This window comes from Epinephelus moara, chromosome 6, assembly GCF_006386435.1.
Source record: "Epinephelus moara isolate mb chromosome 6, YSFRI_EMoa_1.0, whole genome shotgun sequence".
Taxonomy (NCBI): domain Eukaryota; kingdom Metazoa; phylum Chordata; class Actinopteri; order Perciformes; family Serranidae; genus Epinephelus; species Epinephelus moara.
The window spans coordinates 22,307,145-22,327,261 of record NC_065511.1 but is presented as its reverse complement, the minus strand read 5'-3'; the positions used below and the strand labels follow the sequence as shown (position 1 = coordinate 22,327,261).

Sequence of the window (20,117 nt, the reverse complement as noted above, 5' to 3'; positions counted from 1 at the left end):
CGATGACGATGTTAACAGAACATACACACACAACATTGCTACAGCTAATGTGGCGTTGCTTGTACACATTTGCACCCAATATCATTGGGAATTTAATTTTTTTTATTTTTTGAGAATTAATATTGTGCTTATCCCAAACCATTCAGAAAGGTTATCCATCACTCTCCCTTTGTTTCCATTCAAAACATCAACACAGGAAATTAACTGCTGTCTTCCTTTAATCAAATATTAACACAAACCTGATACTCAGTTCCAGCCTTTAGTATTCTGTTGTTATTATATTTCTGAGGGATATTGTCCGGCATCGATTTGATCTGGTGGACGGTGTTTGCATTTCCTTCACCAATATAAATACACTTGTGTAAATTAAGAAAAAAATGTTTTAATTTAGCAAATTGAAATTACAGCTGCTACTGCCAATGTGTTGTTCTAGTGATCATGTCATTCACTGTAACTGATGTAATTAGGATCCTGCAATACCACATTATACAAAAGATAGAAAACAGTATGAAAATCCAGATTATTAAATTACAAAATATTTCACATTCACTTCTTGTAGTCTACCAATCACATAAAGCAGCTTCCCTTTACAATTCTCCATTACAGAATTCATTTGCATATGGATTTTGGTTGTGTCTGTTCATGATGTACTTCTTCAGGAAGCCAATGAATTTGTAGAGAGCCACAAGAGGAATGGACACAACAGGAAGGACAGATAAGAGCACGCAGATAGCATAAACCCATTCAGGATAGTGCTGCACATCAGCGAGGGGGAAGTGCACCTGTGGGGGTAATGGAGTGGAAAGTCAATGGTTTTTTTTCATCATGTGCCAGATTTAACAAATTCTACAGAGCGATGTTGTAGAACAACCGTAAAATCTTTCTTACGTAATCTGGGTTCCAAGCATTGTATGTTGGTCGTTTTTCAGCCTCAACTACAACGTATGCCAAAAAAACCACAAGAAGCATGAAGGGACTGATAAAGCGCCAGGTGGCCTGCCAGTAGATGTTTGGTCTCCGACCTGTCATCCATTCAATGTCGTCATTGAACCTGTGGGCAAATGGAAACCCTTTGTGAAATCATTCAAATATGTTTTATGTTGCAAGTATAATGATGGCATGAATCACAGTGTCACCTGTTTATTCCATAGATGTATACCACACTGATGATCTCAAAGAAGGCTATGATGAGCAGAGGCATGGATCCTACGTAGCTGTTGAAAATCCCCAGCCAGTAGTTCCCAGAGCCCAGCGTAAAGATGAGGGCCGCAGTAAAGGAGGTGAGGCATATTAACCCTTTAATCGAAAAAAAGGAAAGTAGGAAATTGATTTTGTTTAATGCTATGGTAATTAATGAGCTAGATTCATTGGTGCGAAAACCATTAGACAGTCTACCTGTGCAAAAGTCATTTGAAAGACCATGTATATCTGAAAGAAAAGAATGTTGGCATGCTGCAAGAACATGCATTTTGACATAGCAGATGTTGCAGCAGATGTTCATGTTTTTCACACGTTAACACTTTATTTGGATTTTCACCTTGAATACTCATGACGCAACTTGTTTCACACACGAAGACAGAATTTCAAATGGAAATAAATTTACACAGGACTTGAAATTACAGTGCCTATCAAAACTATTGTATCCAAAAGACACATTTACTTTAAATCAGCATGAGTTTTTTTACACATGACTTTGTTTAAATGTCATAATCACTGTAATGTATAGGAAGTAATAGATATTTTGCACCTTACTTTGTAAGGGGCTTTTGTAAGATCGTATTAAAATACAAAGTCGTGTTTTCTGTGCCTCAAATGCCACAATTGCACACACCATATGAGCATATCAAATCTTTCCGTTTACCTGTGAAAATTTCCTTAGGAATCCAGGATGGAATCACGTGCAGGTCCAGCAGAGGAGTAAGGACCCCCTCTAGATTTCCAAACATGGAGGACAGGCCCAGGCTGAAGAGCATGATGAAGAAGAGCACCGACCACACCTGAGAGCCTGGCATTTTGATCACCGCCTCAGTGAACACAATGAAGGCCAGTCCGGTTCCAGAGGCACTCTACAGGTAGGATGTGATATGTGATCTCATACACAACCACTACATAAAACTTAATGGAGAAAAGTGTTTAATAGTATCAGATGTACTGTACCTGGTCCAGGAAAGTCTGCAGGTTGCAGGTCTTTAGATTGAGGCTTTCGACCTCTGAGGGATTGGTCATGTTGAGATAATTTAACCAGTCATCATAGTTTTCAAGAGTTATGTTTTCATCCCCGATGTTGAATGAATTTGTCAGTGTTAGTATGTTCCTAAAATCAACAAGAAATTACATTAGTTAACACTACTATTACAAGCATGACTGCTAGTAATTATAACTCGGGCTGAATGTCTGATAATTAACTGAGAAAATAGAAAATGTGGGTTTTTTGAATAGATAAATAATTTCTCTTACAGTATTGAAAGTGGGACTTTTGACTTATATTGGAGTGGTTGTATGGTCACAGCAGTCACATTGCTTTGGGGTCTGACCACTTGTAATTACATAATCGGCAGTTGCACATCTAATAATAATGCTGCATAATTATCACGCTGAATATACTGTTCTATGACACACCATAATTATCTTTATGGTACATACCAATTTCGGCAATCATTGTAGTTTTCATTTGCTTTAAATCCAAGAATGGCAAAAATAGGAATCGATGCATATAATGATGTAAAACTGTTCACTAATCCAACAATTAGGGCGTCTCTCTCACAGTTATTCCTGCAAAGATAAAACATTGTTTCAGTTTCATTAATTTTTATTTTGTACATTATATTCTTGTGAATTAAAACATGTTCATAAAGTTCTTACTTCTGAGGATTGTAACTGGAAAAAGCAATAAGTCCTCCAAAGGCCAAAGACAAAGAGAAAAAGATCTGAGTAGCAGCATCCAGCCAGACCTTTGGGTTTTTCAGGGTTTCCCACTGTGATGAACATATTTAACGTTTGTTAGTTTGAGATCAGATTTTAATCATGAAATTATGTCGTATTTTAAAACAAATGACAAGCTTACATTTGGGGTGAAGAGATATACTAAGCCATCTGCTGCTCCAGACAGAGTCAAGGATCGCACCAAGAAGATGGTCAAAACGAGATACGGAAAGGTGGCCGTGACGTAAATAGCCTGTTGGAAGGAGTGTTGATGCTGATAAGATATTTTATATTCACATCAAGCAGAATTTGAGATGTCTTAAACCCTTTGTAACACTCCCATGTAACTGTAACTGTAATATGCTGGTGGTTTTGTAATGGTGTTGTTCAAAGCCTCAAAAGTTAAATTTTTGAGCCCTTGTTACTGTCACATGTTAAGATAATAAACAACAATCTTCCATCCATCACTGTTATCACCTTTGATGCAACCTCTACCAGGATGCTTACTTGTGAAACATCATCATTGGTGAGCTTGCTTTTGCTGAAGTTATTGTCCTGGGTTCAAAGATTAGTGCCTGCCACTTGCAAAATTAAAAATCTACACAGGCGAACAAAATAAATGAGGTCAGCCATCATTGGAGGGGTGTTGAAATAAGCCTGCTTCACTACGTCATCGTTATATCACAATAGTTGATTGAACGCATTTTGCTTTTGCATTAGGTGCAATGCATGACTAATAATTGTATCGCAATGCTTTAATTGACCCTTGCTGTCCACTGTTGCTATGGTAATGCTTACTTTATCTAGTTTACCCCTGGTACTGGTTGGGTACCACAGAGGAGAATTCTGTGTGAACCGAGAGATTCTGCAAATATGTGGCACATTGCCAGAGCAGATCAATTTAAAAGGAGGAATGAAGAGCATGGTGGCAGTACGGTTAATACAAACTTTGCAAAGAAATGGTGCCTCACAGATAAGCGGATGAGGAGAGATTAGTTTTTTTTTTTTTACGACAGCAAGACCAATACAATGAGCTGCAGCATTTTTATACAGATATATGTCCAGTTGAAAAATATTTGGGCCGGTGAATCTTTTTCACTTTACCAGCCATTGGCAGATATACCAAGAAGTTGATTTTGGACCCTGTTATTGACATTCTGCTGTTCTGGAGACAGCAGGTTTTTCTAGCTGTTAAATTTAGATTTGTGACTTGTATGAGTGGGGAATTTCTGCCAGTGATGAAAGCTGAGACCAGAATTTGATTTGGGCAAGTCGGAGGGATCTGCAGTGGAGTGCACTTCTCTCTTCCAGCCTTACATGACTAAAGCTGGTGAGGCAGCTGTACTCTAGTTGCACAGCCTTATTTTATATTCATGTGCCTTTGCTCTTGTGAATAAGTATGAGGAAAGCCAGTGTTACTGTAATGGTTACAACATTTTGCCATTCATTGCTGGTGTCTGGGCCAGACGGCATAAAAATAGATAAAGCAATAAAATCTGTTTTATCATTACATCAGGCGAGTGAATTACCTTTCCAATAGTCTCAATTCCACGAATGAAGCAGATGTACACGAGGCACCAGGCAGATGCAAGACACAGCACAAGCCACCACTGTAGGGACCCACTGGTCTCAATGTTGGGTGTGATGTTCAGTGTCTCACGATACCAAAAATAGTTCACTGGTGAGCTCTTTTCACATTCACTTATATAGCCTGTATCAAAGACATAATTCATGTAATGATTAATTTATGGGACCGTCTGTCTTTGACTTTGGTTATTATTCAACATGTATTGTTAATTTATATTATAATGATGTAAAATCACCAGTATGATTCAAGTTTAATGGGCAGTCCCTCCAGGGAAGTGGACTTTGAAAGGAGTGGAAGAAGTACCAGAGGATCCAGGCCAAGATCATGTTGTAGAACAGACCAACTAGGAAGGATACTGCCAAGGAAGCCACACCTGTGTATACACAATAACAACATTCACTAAGAAATCTATATTATCAATAGCAGTGACGTGAAGTAATCATGCAGATGTTTTACACAGCTCTATGTTGTAAAGTACACCCCCCTTTTTTTGATCTTACTTTCCTGAGTAAAGTTCATAGATATCAAACCTTCTCACCTAACCCTCCTAGATAAGGGGAGATTGAGTTCCACACGCCAACACTGCCCATGCGGAGCCGCTGTCCAATGGCCAGTTCCATGTGTAGTAGAGGAAGTCCCTCAAACACCAAGGCAATGCAGTAAGGAATCAGAAACGCCCCTTGAAATAAAGCAGATTTATAAGTGATAATTAAGGCCAAAGTTATTGTGATAACTGACAATTAAACCATATACATGAGAATTTCAATGAGCAATTGGCCTTACCCTTAAAATAAACATTGGCAATGCCTTTATGGTTGAAGGTCATTTAGTTTCTGATTACTGGACATTTTATAATCAACGAGCAGACCTTTATCACATTTACTCATGCCGGGAATAGATCTTAATACCGTATAGACGTACAATTGTGTAACCGTTTTCTCGTCACTTGACTGTATTACAGGATATTTTGCACACCACTGTGGAGTAGTGAAAACATTTAGTCCCATTTTTTAACCAGTTACTAAAGCACAAGTTTGTATAGTCGGAATTGTTGTAAATTAATCACAAGTATGAAGAAAAGGAAACAAATGTGCTGAAGTCACATAATCACTGAAGTTCTATCGCTCCCTGAATCATTGGTGAGAGCCAAGAAACATATTATAATCTCTCTGGTCTGACATGTTTCTAGATTAACCATCAGTGGAAAAATAAACATGCAGACTGAAATTATCTGGAGGGAGAAAAAGCAAAAACAAGAAACAAATTCACTGATTAAAGACATGTTGTCAGTTCCATGACAAGTTTTTAAAGTATATGTTTAAATTTTAGTCCTTTTTAGCATTATATTTAATTAACAGTACATTGCAGGTGTGCACAATAAGAAGTAATTGGAAATATGCTATTAATCAATATGATTAGCAAGTTTGTCTTGAAAAGTTGTATAATCCAAGTCATATTGTTTCTGAGTCATCAGTCAGAAACATCACTTGTGTGCTGGAAAAAGCAAGATAATTATGGCATGAAAATCATATCTGCATCACATCTGCAACCATGTCTCAGTCACGCCACACATAATATAGAGAGTAAGATAGTCATGTTTATATTAAAGCTAAAGTGAAAACTCTAAATTCTAATATATAAAACAAGGTGTAACTGTTTTGCTATTGTGCTATTTTGCAGTAGAACTATTGTCTGTATTGTATTTTTATATGTGCGTCTGATTGTATAGTGGGAACACATTAAAAAAACAATTATCATGGAGAGGAAGGTTATAATTTACACAAATCATTTCCAAGAAATCTTTTTAGGTGTTTTTATAACTTGAGGGAATGAAAATGATTGAATAAAGAAATAATTCCGTTTTTTAATGACAGAGCAGTTTAAACAGTTTCTCATTTTGTAGAGCGCGTTTGGATTACTGAATGCAAAATGTTTCTTGTCACAGAAAACGAACTGCTCAGTATGTCCAGCTTTATTTTTTGTATTAACATTACAAAGGTAAATGCAATGCTCTTACCTCCACCATAGATTTGACACAAATATGGAAATCTCCACACATTACCAAGTCCCACAGCAAAACCTATGCAGGTTAGCAAATATTGAACTTTGTTGTCCCATTTTGGTCTTTCGGTGATTTCTTTAGGTCCATCATCTTGCTTCTGCTCTGCACTCCCTCCTGCTATCTCCATCACTTGTTGGTCCTTTTCCCTATTTCAGTATTTTATGAGGCAATTATTTTTTTGCCTGACTTGTCCGCTCTGTCTAAAGAGAAAGAGAGGACCTGGTGACTTGTTACCTTTTTGTATCAGGAGACGAAGGGGCGACATTTGCTTTATCAGCCTTATTTTTCTTGTTGGCTCTTATGACTGTGGGAACAATGTGGTTTGTTTGTTTAATAAAAAGCCCTTGTGTAAAGCGGCATGATATGATGTTGAGAACAGAGGCGATAACGGTTGATTGTAATACAAAGCAGCATGAATAAGGAACCCGGGGAATAAAACTGTGATTGTACACATGCATTTTTAATTCATTATGTGATCCAGCTTACATTACTGTTATTTGTACACAGTCTGAGATGTTTTAGTCAGCGGTAATCACCAAACATCACTTACACCAGAAAAAAAGCATGTGTGTATGGAGTATCATATCAGGCTCAGTCACGAAAAATACTATCAAAATGCCATCTACTGAATTTCTGCTCTGCATCATCTATTCATACAGACTACATTAAGTCACATCCTCTGTTCTTCACTGGGCAACACACAGTAGCATCATAAAGCACATGTACAAAAATACACACATGTTTAGAAAATACAGACACATGGAGAAGCTAAGGGAGTAAAAATAACAATATGCAGCTGATTTAGTCCTTTAATTCATTTCTCAAAAATGCTACAATAGCACCCCCAGCTGGACAGATGCCTTCATTACTGTACATGGCTCAGAGTCAGCTTCCTTCTGGGGCAGCACCTTCTCCCAGTCTGAAAAAATCTAATTATTTAATCTATAGTTTCTAATTGTTTAATCTATAGTGTCATTATAACTGTTAAATCATACTTAACCCCACTGACAGATCAGCCCATGATGGGGCACTGGGATAGAAATCTGTAATGGGCTTATACTAAGATCCTCTGTTCACTTTATTTGGCTTATGTCAATTTCTTTGCAGTAATTAGACAGATTAGAAAACATGTATACTGTAAGCAAAGTCCCACGCAAATTAGTTAGAAACTTAGTGTGGGATTTTGTCTTAGGGCCCATCTACTCAGCAGAGATTCAGACACAGAGTCTCCATGCAATAGAGTTTAATGAACAGATAATGATGCACATTGCAAAGGCCCCATTATTTCACTTCAGATATTGTTCTTAATGGTTCATACCATATTCTTGAAAGCAAACAGATGATAGCCACAGTATTATTAAATTCAAACTTCACTCCATGATATTGCTTGAGGCCATATTTTATGGTGTTTTTAGGATGGTAAGCTCTTTTTTACAAGGGCTGGTATGATATCAGATTTCACTACACAATTATCGTGGCCAAAAGAATTCAGTTCACGATTTGAGAAAATTTGAAAAAACAGACAATGCTAACGCTATTAGTCAAATTCATGTTTATCTTTGTTTGTTTGCATGATCTGTCTCATTTTTGTTATATGAATTACACTCAAATTAATAGTGTAGGGAAGAGGAGAGGGAAACAAAGCAAGAACAAAAAGAAGGAGGGGCCGGACTATTTACACAATACTATCATACGTGTATTATTAACATGATATTACTGTAGTATTTCATTGTTTTAAATATTACGGTTATCATCAATATTGGTAAATTGCAACTCCCCTAAAAAAGATCAAAGCAAATTGTTATGTAACTCTGTCCTTTGAATTTTACAGCTTTTCATCTGGTCACCTGAACAAAGATAAGACTTGAAAGCTTAACATGCTGTCACAGGTGGCTGAGGACACAGGGAGTTCTGTTCAGGAAAGCTATGCCTCCTATTTAAAATTTGTGTTAATAAAATGATAGAAATCAAATCACTTGGATGTTCTTGAAAAAGGGGAAAAAATAGGGATTTTACTAGAATATTAGGGGAGGGATTTTTTGCTCTCATTGTTCATTTGAACTTGGTCAGAGATTGTATCAACATGTGAACATAAACATCTCCTCTTTGCCATTAAACATTTCCAGAGAGCAACGATAGGCACAGCAACACTGGGTATCCCTGCCAATATGAAGATGATCACATAAATCCAGGCCGGATAGGGCTTCTCCTCCAATACAGGGAAATTATCCTGCAAAGGCAAAGAAAAAATATATTTTGAGTTTTGAGTGGTACTTAACATTAGGTTTTTAAAAATAAATATCCATAATTCTAGGGAGATAATCTCCAAATAAATTCATATTTACCGATTCAGGATTCCAGGTTTTGTAAAAGACCTTTTCAGAAACTTTAGTGATGAAGTAAAAGACCAAGATGAAAAGCATGATGAGCGGGCTGATGACCCTCCACGTTGCCTGCCAGAAGATGTTGGGTTTGTGTCCAATCATAAACTTAATATCATTGTTGAACCTAGGAGGACAGTGACACACATAATGAATTAAGAATAGCATCAACAGATAAATTATTTTAAAAGACATGAACAGAGGAATACATTTAAAGATATATTAATATCACCTGTCTATCCCGTATATGTACACCACTGAGACCATCTCGCAGAACGCAATAACTAGTAGAGGGATTGATCCTCCGTAGGTGTCAAAGAGTGAAAGCCAATAGTTCCCTGATCCTTGGATAAATATCAGACCCACCAGACAGCAGACTATGCATGTTATACCTGGAGGAGAGCAAAGAGTTAATGTAATATACTAGAAATCCTTATTAATGTAAAATGAGAGAATAGATGTGGAAGTTACCAGTGATAGCCTCTTTTGGCCATGTCTTAGGGAAAACTTTCAGGTCTTGCAGTGGCACTACAACTCCCTCAATGTTACCAAACATAGATGACAGGCCGAGACAGAAGAGCATTATAAAGAACAGGACGGACCACAACGGTGAGAGGGGCATCTTGGTGATAGCCTCAGTGAACACAATGAAGGCTAAACCAGTTCCTTCAACTCCCTAGGACCCAAATGGAACACAATGTTATAGCAAAGCATGGCAGGGATCACTAACCAATAAACACTGGTTAATTATTCACTGAAAAAATAAGCATTGGTTAATTTTGCACTAGCAAGGAAGATGATTTCCTGGTGCATAATAAGTCGTACCTCACTGAGAAATTTATTTAGCACGCAGGACTGAAGATCCAGCTCTTGGATAACTGCAGTGTGCGTTTCATTAAGATGTTGAAAAACTTCATTATAGTTGCTCTCAGTGATGGAGCCCTCAGGAAGCTCAAACGTATTTAGTAATGTGAGGATGTTTCTAAAACCCAAACATTGCAAGGTTAAAACACAATGAACTTATTGCTAAAGAGAAAAAATATATGAGCTGCTAAAATATGTGATTTGACAAAAAAGACGAATGTACCCAGCGAGACAGTTGTCGTATCTTTCCGTTGCTCTGAAGCCAATAATGGTGTAAATGACAGTTGCAGCATAGACGGAGGTCATACCATTGATGATAGAGATGATCACTGCATCCTGTTCACAGTTGTTACTAAAGGGAAAATGCAGTTGAATTTTTATTTAGAATACAGTGCAATTAAGTGTAACTTTAAATGACTGAAAATATTAAAGGTCCAGCGTGTAGAATTTAAAGGGATATATTGGCAGCAATGGAATATTATATAAAAAGTATGTTTTCTTTAGTGTATAATCACCTGAAAATAAGGATGGTTGTGTTTTCATTACCATAGAATGAATGGCTTATATCTACATAGGGTCCTTGTCTACGGAATGGTCTTTCTGTGATAGCCCAGAACAGACAAACCAAACAGTTGCTCCGGATAGGGCTATTTGTGTTTTTGTGTTTTTGCGTTGGCCATCATAGTAAGCAGCCCCTTTTGCGACAAGCTAAACAGCATCAGAAAAACACTGATCTATAACTTGAAACTGCTTTCTTCTATGTTTTAACTAATCGAAATCCCCAGGTCTGATTGTTTTGGAGAAGACGAAATCTCTGGGGATAGTTTGGCTCCCAGTAAAAACCTGAACCCCTGAATCTCAAGTTATCAGAGAAAAAAGATGAGTACACATCAGCAGGTGCTGAGCAAGGGACCCATCTGCTACAAGCGGAAAAGGGTCAGGGAAACACTGATTTGTGACGTGAAACTGCTTTCTTCATTGTTTTTACTAGTTTTTAACCACCTGGTCCATTTGTTTTGGAGAAGAAGAGACCTCTGCCGATAATTCGGCTCCGGGTAAAAACCTCCTGAACAATGAACACTGCCAGAATCCTAATCGGGAATTCACGCTTAGCGCATGGGAGAAGTTTCAGCTGGTTGCAATCAACGGCTAGATGCCGTTAAATCCTACACACTGCTCCTTTAAAATAAAATAACTTACTGTACTGAGTTGTAGCTGGAGAAGGAAATAAGACCACCAAAAGCCAGAGAGAAGGAATAGAAAACTTGAGCACCCGCATCGAGCCATGTTGTTGGCTTTGCCAGCTCCGTTACCTGGTGGAATTAGTGAAGAAGGCAATTATGGATCGATTGGTTATTGCTTGGCATGGGCAATATGGTACCTTTAATGAGGCTAAAATGTCTGGTGTCTGTTCTGAGGACTAAAATAGCAACACATCCTGTAGTGGGGGACAATTGGTGGACTGCCCCAAACAGATTTTTGTACAAAGTGAAGACAAAGTGAATTTAAAAAATGCAACTTACATCTGGCGTGAAGAGAAACTTAACTCCATTCAAAGAGCCCTTCAGGGTCAACCCTCTGATCAGAAATATTGTCAGCACCAGGTAGGGAAGGGTCGAAGTCACATACACAGCCTTGGGAAAATAAAGTTTTCTAACAATTACTGTTACCTGAGTTAAAATCTTCTCTCTCATTTTTGTAAGGAATATGCTGTACCTTGCCAGTGGTCTCAATACCACGGATGATGCAGATGTAGAGCAGAGACCACGCACAAATGTGAGACAATAGTATCCACCACTGCAGACCGCCATCTTCTTCAATGTTTGGAGTTGTGTTCAGTGTCTCCCTGTACCAGAAATAATCCACAGGGGAGCTCCTCTCACACTCTGAGACAGGGCCTGACAGATTTTTAACAACAGCGTGTGTCACTAAGCTGAAATTAAGAGTTTCTAACTTCATTTTCATTCTGCAGAGGTACAGTACCAGTTGTAGCACTACCTGTTAAATTGGCATTCAAGGGACAATGACTCCAAGGCAGAGGCTCTTGAAATGAGTTGAAGAAGTACCACAGAATCCAGGCGATGATTGTGTTGTAGTAGAGACTGATCGTCAGAGATACACACATGGATGCAATACCTGCCAATAAATGTTTTAAAAGTTTTTTTTAAGAGAATAGATCACCCAAAAATTGAAAACACACTTTCGTCCTCTTACCTGTAGTGCTATTTATCAATCTAGATTATTTTGCTGTGAGTTACCGAATGTTAGCGGTATCATCTGAAGAGATGTCTGCTCTCTCTCTCAAATGTAATGGAACTAGACCTGGTCAATCAAGATAATCCGAAGACCTTGTTGTGAGTAGTTTCATGTAGGAACTATTTCCTCTCTACTGATATACACCTGCCAACTGCATCACCACACAGAAGAAAGCATGTATCTACTCATGGATGAGAGGCTCATGCTCATAACAGCATGAGATGTAAACTCAACCACAGAGTTTGTCAAATGCAGTATGCCAAAAATACCAGGGAGCCTATGTAATTTTACTATCGTGAATATAATATGTTAGAATCTACAATGTTTTAGTTATAATGTTGACCTCTGTCTCTTGTGAGCTCAGTGAATGTCATTTTGTTTTATCTCTGTATTTTATCCATATTTTATCTCCATATATGATTGAGAGGATCTAAGCTCAGGGCGTAACATCATGAGGAAGTAGTATGTCCTAACTGTGTGCATATCAACAATACATACTTATTATGGGCATCAGCAGTACCTACTAAAAGTAAAAAGAAAAAGGATGCGATTTGGAACGCAGACATAGTTCCTGTGTGAAACTGGTCACAACAAGGTTTGTGGATTATCTTTAGTAACTGGGTCAAGACATTGCTGTTGAGTTTTTCAAATGTTCTTTTGGTACTAATAGCACCTCAAGTCATGTGCCATCTAGTTTCATTGTATCAGAGGAAGGCAAACATCTCTACAGCCAATATCTCCAACACTTGGCAACTCACAGCAAAACAATCAAAACTGATAAATAGCACAATAGGTGAGAGGATAAATACATATTTTTGATTTGGGGGTGAACTGTCCTTTGAAGGCACTTCCCCACTAGTTGCAGCAAACTTTATGCTTTCTCACCAATGCCGGTCAAATAGGGATGAATTGTCTTCCACACTCCCAAACTGCCTCTTCTTAACCGTTGACCAACGGCAAACTCAAGATGTAGAAGTGGGATTCCTTCAAGAACCAGCAGGATCAGAAATGGTATCATAAACGCACCTGGAGGAAAAAAACATGGGAACTGTTTATGGTGTCATGGTGACAATAAATCATCAGTCATTCAATAAATTGCAACATCTTGGTGTTAATCATTTAGGATGCACATGAACACACGCAGAGATAAAGTCCAACAGTTAATGCAGTAAGGTTCATTATGCAATGTACAGTACAAGCCATCCAAGCCTTTCTTGTAAGTACTTTACAAGGATTTCTTGAGACTAAGACAGTATAAAATGTCTTATCTGAACAGATCAGTACAAGAACAGTACTTTTAGAGCCTACACTTCTAAATGTGATTAAAGCTGCTTCCACAGCTATTTTACAGGTGCTATAAGGAAACAGTCATTACTGGATCAGTGGTCTTGTGATACATATAAAAACAAACTAGAATTACAAAGTGCGCTCATAAAAATAGAATCAAATATAAGCAAAGAAAAAAATCCAAAGCTAGCCAAAAGAACCCAATACTACAAAGACTGATGCATCTATCAGTGTAAGCACAACGTAAAATGGTTCCCCCTTTTATGCTGGTTGTAACATCTTTTGGCTTCAGGAATAAACCCAAATTCCTCTCTTTTTCTTTTCTTTTACAAACAATTTAAAATGCATTTTTAATTACAGTAGTAGGCAGACAAATATTTTGGAGAGCTATTAATTGTAACTAAATGAAATAATTACTGGCGTATGGGAGTATACCTAATGCTCCTGTACTCTTCTAGTAGGTCTGGATTGGATATAGTGCAGTTTAAATGATTTTATGCTCAGTGTTATGTAAGATAGTCAAATATGGAATAAGTGCAATAAACCATGAAACCATCACTTACCTCCTCCATGACTCTGACACAGGTAGGGGAACCGCCAGACATTTCCAAGTCCCACACAAAACCCAACACAGGTCAGCATGTACTGGGCCTTGTTGTCCCATTTCGGTCTGTCTCCAGCCTCTTCCTCTTCCAGCTTGTCCAGCTGCTCATGGGACATTATCCTGTCCTCCAGGCCTGGGTTGGGGAGTTTTAGCTTCATGATATATCAAACACTGTAGTATTGTAGTGATACAGTAGTGCACTGTGCAGTGCCGGAATGTTAATTGTGGCTCAGACTGCAAGATCCTAAATATGTATTAGGCCTCTGTAATAGATTGACTAGGCTGTGGCGTCAGAGAGCATCAGCTCGAGCTGTGCAACCTTTGAAGCGTAAGCTGAGCAAGAATACGCATGACAGTTAACTAGTGTGTTATCTGATGAGAAGGGTCAATGCACAGAAACCACTGCTCTTTTAAGGATTTATTGTATGTTAACACCTTAAAGAGTCTTTGGTCATACAGTAAGGGCTTGGTATCACATCTAAGTAGTTTTTCTATGATCAACAGCATAACATCCCATATGAAGCATCAGTAACTGTTGTATCAAGAGTTAGTGAATGATTGAAAGCACAGTATAGTATAATTACATAGCTTTAATGGCAAATACGAACACACACAAATAATGAAGACATACTGAAGCTTTGTTCATGACCTTGAAAATGATTGACAAAAACATTCTTTACTCACATAACCGTCAGTCTGATCTCATGGCCTTCATCAGCAGATGGAGTTACTTATTGGTCATGGAGATGAAAGAAGCTTATAGAAATACACACTTCAGTCAACAAATTTCTGTTCATGAATGCTTCACAGGAGGAGTTAGGCCAATGAACACTTAGAAATGGCCTGTTTCCAACTACATTATTATTATTATTATTAACCAAGACTATATCTGTCTCATATTTTTCAGCTGTCATTGGTAGGTCTGTTTGCTGTATACTACCATCTTTCTAGGTATAATATGTCAGTTTAGTTTTAGAGTTTTTTGAATGCATAAACACCAACAATGATTCTTGAAGCACTATCTCTGAAACCACTAACACCAGCCAATCCATTTACCTGGTGTGCCAAACTGAATACATGTTCTCTGCTTTAAAGGTCTAGTGTGTAGGATTTGGTGGCATCTAGCGGTGAGGTTGCAGAAAGGAAACTTCTTCTGTGTGCCAAACATGTGGGAGAACTATGGTGGTCGACGCAAAAAACGCAAATGTCCTTATGTAGAGCCAGTATTTGGTTTGACTGTTACTGTTGAAACAACATGGCGGACTCCATGGGAGAGGACCCCCTCCGTATGTAATATAAACAGCTCATTCTGAGGTTATTTTCAAGTGATTATAAACTGATGAAAACATAGCTGTGAGTATTATATACCATTTCTGCCAAAAGATGCTCCTAAATTCTACACACTGGACCTTTAAACTCAGTTTGCAATGTAATAACTCTTATAGGTAAAAAGGGAACATTATTCTTAAAACTGCAACTCTATTTTGCCAATTGCCTTTTCACACTGATATGTTAAAACACCTTTAGATCATGAGTTTACTTACAAAACAGAGCTTGAGCACTATAAACATGCCACAGGTAAACATTTGGCTTGGACAACAATGAAAGCCCCTATTGGGCAAAGAGATGTGGATGAAGTCTTACGGCCAGATCCACAAAGAAGAGGACATTTACCTTATTTTTCTGTGTGTGTGTTTTTTTTCCTGACATAATGCTTTTTATTCTACTGCGCTTTAATTGTTCAAGGTGTGTTATAACATTTTGAAAAACAAAAACAAAACCCTTACTGTTTCTGCATTGATAGTATATTATCTTTGGAACATCCATAATTTACACATTTGGGTACCTGTGTGTATGTGTGTTTACTACATGTATGCGAAACTGTATTGTAAACTGCAATGCCCTGTGCACAGAAAAAGCAATAGCCACAAGTGTTTTTCATCGAAACCATCAGTGCTTGTTTGGTGCTGCGTGTACTTAATCAAATGATGGTTTGTGTGTACTGTATTGATGCAAATACACAATTTAAAAGAGTTTAATGAGTTGTACAATGTTTGCTTTTGCAAGAGATGTGTAATGTTTTGCTGGTGTGGTGTAGTGTTTTGTGGTTAGAGAGTTGTGCAAAAATAGCCTACAGTTTCAAAGATAGTGCCTAAGCAATCAGAAAAAAAAAAAAAACTGTAAACAACACTGATTGCATGATTCACCAGAGTCATTACCAAATTCGGTGCAGTGCGTTTTGTGTACTTCTCATTTTGGCCACTGGAGGCCGCCATTACGCCTGTAATATGAGCTGAGCCGGCCGGCTGAGGTCTGGCTGCTGTGTCCCCTGGCAGAGTTAATGCTTGAGGAGGGAGCCGCTTCCCATCGCTCTCACAGACCAGGCGCCAAGTGTAGCAGTCCCGTCCGCAGTCTGCCTCAGCACCTCTAACGCCCGCAATGCCCAGGGATACTGCCGCCCCGCTCATTTTCACACCGCACTGACTAACCGTATCTCTCAACGAGGTACCCTGGATCTTTACTTCTGGACTGTTGGTCCACTGTCCCGAGTCCTCTGCGCTGCGTGAAGCGAATGGAGAAGGTCCAAGGATAACAGAGGGTGCAGGATTTTGCTACTGCAGAAGACCTGCCGGTGGTACGCTGCCCGGGGGGCTGCCTGTCTGTCAGAGGCTGTGGTGTCGCATCCACTTTTTTCATGATCTGAAATCGCTTTGCATGGATACATCATGGCTACGTTTATATGCAGGGTACAGTTCTTAGATGATACTGATCCATTTAACAGCACCAATTTCCCCGAGCCCACCAGACCACCTCTGTACACCTTCAGGGAAGATATTCCTCTGATTAATCAGATTGCTGGAGTCCACAGGCTGCTGAAAGCTCCGCAGAAGGTATGATGTTTTTGCATGACTGTCTAAATGAGCTTAGTGAAAAGTTAACACCCACAAAATGCTAAATTAATAATTAGCTTGAACATATTGGTTGGGTTGCTACCAAACAAACCTAATGGACCATTGATTGAGCCTGTGACTTGGAACAGCTTGCTATTATGGGATGCTGATGGAGCATGGGCATGTATTAAAACAGTTATTTCAGGCACAGTGTCAATAAGAAAGGCCTGTGATATGATATTATAAAGTATTTGGTGGCTTTGGGTGATGTTGGAGTGATGTAGACACCCATTATTTGGCTGAGGGACAGGCATCTGTTAATGTTTACCACAACACTAATCCCCTCAGTTTGACCTGCTTTTCTTACTATCCATTAGCTAGACTTGGGGAAATCTTTCAAAATTTAGAAAAGTTTTGTCACAGTAATTTTATGTAAGAGAGAAGAAACAAAGAAGGAAACATATAATGCAAAGATGGTATACCCTGGTTATTAATAATGATTGCTTACTTTTAATCTTCCCTCAACCTTCAATTGGGGTTCTGCTTGCCTTATCTATGGGCTAAAAGAAAAGTATTTCATGGATAAGGAGCCAACTTTGCATTTGTGGTACTATGAATGGGCAGGTCAATGAAGAAAACCACTTCTGGTATTGCCACTACACAGCCCCAATTCGAGTAGGGGGGGTCAAATGCCCAGTTGGTCAGTTGATGAGGGATGGAAGAGGGTAATTCCCTACCCGGTTTGTCCTAGATCTGGGGATTTGAATTTGCAACCATCTGACACAACTTCTAAATCCATGTGTATCCCACACAACACACTTTTGTTTTTTTGACATTTTACATTTTTGGCATCTTCTATTATATCCTTTGTCCAAAGCAGAATGTATTTTGCTGTACCTCCACATTGTTTTGTTTGGTCAGCTGGCTCACGTCGGTCTTCATTTAGTCCTAACCGTCTGAGGAGGTGAAACGGTACACATTGTTTTGGTTGCAAAAGTTGGCCTTTCCAAAATCCACAATTGCACAGCCAGTTTTAAGCAGCTCAAAATAGCCGAATGTTCCTCTTTGGTATGGTGTAAATTGCCCTGTTTAAGTTTACTAAAGAAAGTCAGTGAGAAATAGTGTAAACCTGAATTTCTCTTTGGAAATTCCAGTTTCTGCTATCTGATTAGACTGTATGCACCATAAAGGCCTCATCTACTGACCTTCAAATTTAAACAAAACCAAGGGGCCATAGCATCTGAGGTCGAGTGTTTTATTGAGTATTCATCTTAGTCTGGTTGGGAAGTTGCGTAAATACAGAGTTAATTAGGGTCTTTCTTCATTCTGTCAGATCAGTGGTACTCCATCTTGTTTGAGCAGAGCTGGTAAGATAAGTCACGGAAGCCTCAGGATGCTGTGGATCACCACAAGCCTGGCTCTCATTCTGCAGCCCACTCAGTCTGACCAGCAGGATGGGATGGGAACGCTTTCCACTGTTTGAGAGAGGAGAGGGAAGCGGGCAGAATTAAAAACACAAACAAAGAGCTGATGTACTTTGCACAGTCGACTGGTCTCAGTTTAGCAGTAGGCCAGCTGGACCACAAAGTCGACAGAGAGGGAGTACCAGCGGTAGGCTCGGCAGCGCCTGGTTAATGAGATTTGGTCACATGGGCATTCGTGGTTAGCAGTAACTTGAAGGAGCAGCCCTTGTGCTTTTCATAAACAACAACAGTCAGGTGGATGACAAGAGCATGTTGCCACATTGAGCAGTGCAAACTCTGATGCATGCCCTCAGAAGTTTGAAGAAATGACTTTGGCGTGACCCTGTAAAGGCCTTCGACAGCAAATCTGTTGTCTTTGAGCTCCGTCTCTATGGTGCAGGTCAATCTGGTATAAATAGCACGCTGCTAACACATGGTGCCGAGGGAGTCAAAACAGCTAGCATATGCTGTCTCTGGGCTGTTCCTGTCAGTTTCAGTCTGCAGTCTCAAGAGGGGTGATCTGTTCGTGTGTGTGCGGTTGGTGTTTATACATGTGTGTTGGACTGGTTTGTACATGAGGATGGCACCTTGGCTACGCTGCTGTACAAAGTCAAACATCAATTACAAGTAACCGTTTGTGAGGTTTAAACATCAAAAGCCATTATGACCAAGGACTGTATTTTATAGCAACGAGAATTGTTGTGTAGCAACAACCGCTTTGTCAGGACAACAGGCGCACACAAGTCAGTTTTTCACCCTGTAGCCTTTTGGAAAATGCCATGCCACCATGTGTTACAGGTATAATGCAATATGTAATCTATTCTGTTATTGTAGTAGCAGTGCTGCTTCATTCATACCATGTATAGATGTAGCATCTCATCTGTAAACAATCTTTTCTGTTGTGTCTGTGGATGGAAAGTATGACCAGCCATTACCTGACTCAGCCTTTTTATTTTGTCATGAATAATGCATTGTCCTTGTCAGGTGAGAAAGGGGGCATGCTATTCAAAATTTTTGGAGTTTTTCCAGATCTGCTGGTAATGTCATCGTAAATCAATAGATCAATAGTCCTTCACATCCTTTCTTCTCTGTCAATGTTTAGTAGTTTGTGGCTTGGTGGCCTTGAGGCCTGGCATCGGATTGCAAAGCAGTATTCAAGGGAGGGAAAATGTGGCTAAGTCTTGGATAGTGGACTCTCACTTTACCAATTTCAATTTTTGGGCCACATTTTTTTCCCTAAGAAATTACAGAGTCCCATAATGAGAAGTTATGTTAAATGCTGTAAAATACAGGTTCCTCCTTCATGCCTGTCAGAGCTCCTTTGAATTCTTTTACACATTGTTATGCAGAGTTGAGGTTTTGCTGGTCTCTGCATTTTGGAGGGTTGTCTCAGCAGAGGGCTCCTTTCATAAGAGTGCAGCATCAGTACACAGACTCATCCTCTGCATGCTTGACAGAAATTTAAGATTGCTGTTGTGGTTTCTCCTTCATGCATCTAATGTGTTTTAAATCACTTGTCTTCAGAGAAAGACCGCAAATACCATCCTCACCTTTATCAAACAAACTCTGATCTTTAAAGTGGCTTACTGTTATTCCCCTTGTTTTATTTAAAATGTGTGAGGTTAGTTAACACGGGGTTAACATTTGCACACAGCTATGTAGAAGACAATGTTGTTCGGCTATTGGGTTTCAAAAGTACAACTTCCACACAGTATATGCTATCTCATTCCAGAGAAATTTGGAGTGAGATAGCAGTTTTAAATTGGAAATTGCATGGTGTTTATTTTTAGCTCTTTCTG

The 20,117-nt window shown here is 39.0% G+C and overlaps 3 protein-coding genes across 5 annotated transcripts in view; 1 reads left to right on the top strand and 2 right to left on the bottom strand.

The window, feature by feature from the left end:
• Positions 1 to 587: 587 nt before the first annotated feature.
• On the bottom strand, positions 588 to 6,699 carry LOC126391737 (sodium-dependent neutral amino acid transporter B(0)AT3-like). The gene is made up of 12 exons (XM_050046655.1): positions 6,528 to 6,699; positions 5,049 to 5,189; positions 4,746 to 4,883; positions 4,452 to 4,633; positions 3,065 to 3,175; positions 2,863 to 2,975; positions 2,644 to 2,772; positions 2,158 to 2,314; positions 1,862 to 2,066; positions 1,137 to 1,296; positions 889 to 1,051; positions 588 to 782 (listed from the first exon to the last, which is right to left on the bottom strand). Exons 1-12 carry the CDS (start codon positions 6,697 to 6,699, stop codon positions 588 to 590), a joined length of 1,866 nt encoding a protein of 621 aa, XP_049902612.1.
• A 668-nt stretch (positions 6,700 to 7,367) lies between these two features.
• slc6a19b (solute carrier family 6 member 19b) lies at positions 7,368 to 14,171 on the bottom strand. Its single transcript, XM_050047920.1, has 12 exons — positions 13,924 to 14,171; positions 12,959 to 13,099; positions 11,816 to 11,953; positions 11,534 to 11,715; positions 11,341 to 11,451; positions 11,018 to 11,130; positions 10,041 to 10,169; positions 9,779 to 9,935; positions 9,425 to 9,629; positions 9,186 to 9,345; positions 8,918 to 9,080; positions 7,368 to 8,802 (listed from the first exon to the last, which is right to left on the bottom strand). The coding sequence occupies exons 1-12, from the start codon at positions 14,120 to 14,122 to the stop codon at positions 8,596 to 8,598; spliced, it is 1,905 nt and encodes a 634-aa protein (XP_049903877.1). The 5' UTR covers positions 14,123 to 14,171; the 3' UTR covers positions 7,368 to 8,595.
• Positions 14,172 to 16,306: 2,135 nt separating this feature from the next.
• The window catches only part of fhod3b (formin homology 2 domain containing 3b), a 110,112-nt gene continuing 106,301 nt past the window's right edge, over positions 16,307 to 20,117 (top strand). For all 3 annotated transcript variants that reach the window (XM_050047919.1, XM_050047918.1, XM_050047917.1), the window contains exon 1: positions 16,307 to 16,855. In XM_050047919.1, coding sequence (XP_049903876.1) covers positions 16,691 to 16,855 — 165 coding nt within the window. In that variant the 5' untranslated portion in view covers positions 16,307 to 16,690. The remainder of the gene's footprint in view (positions 16,856 to 20,117) is intronic.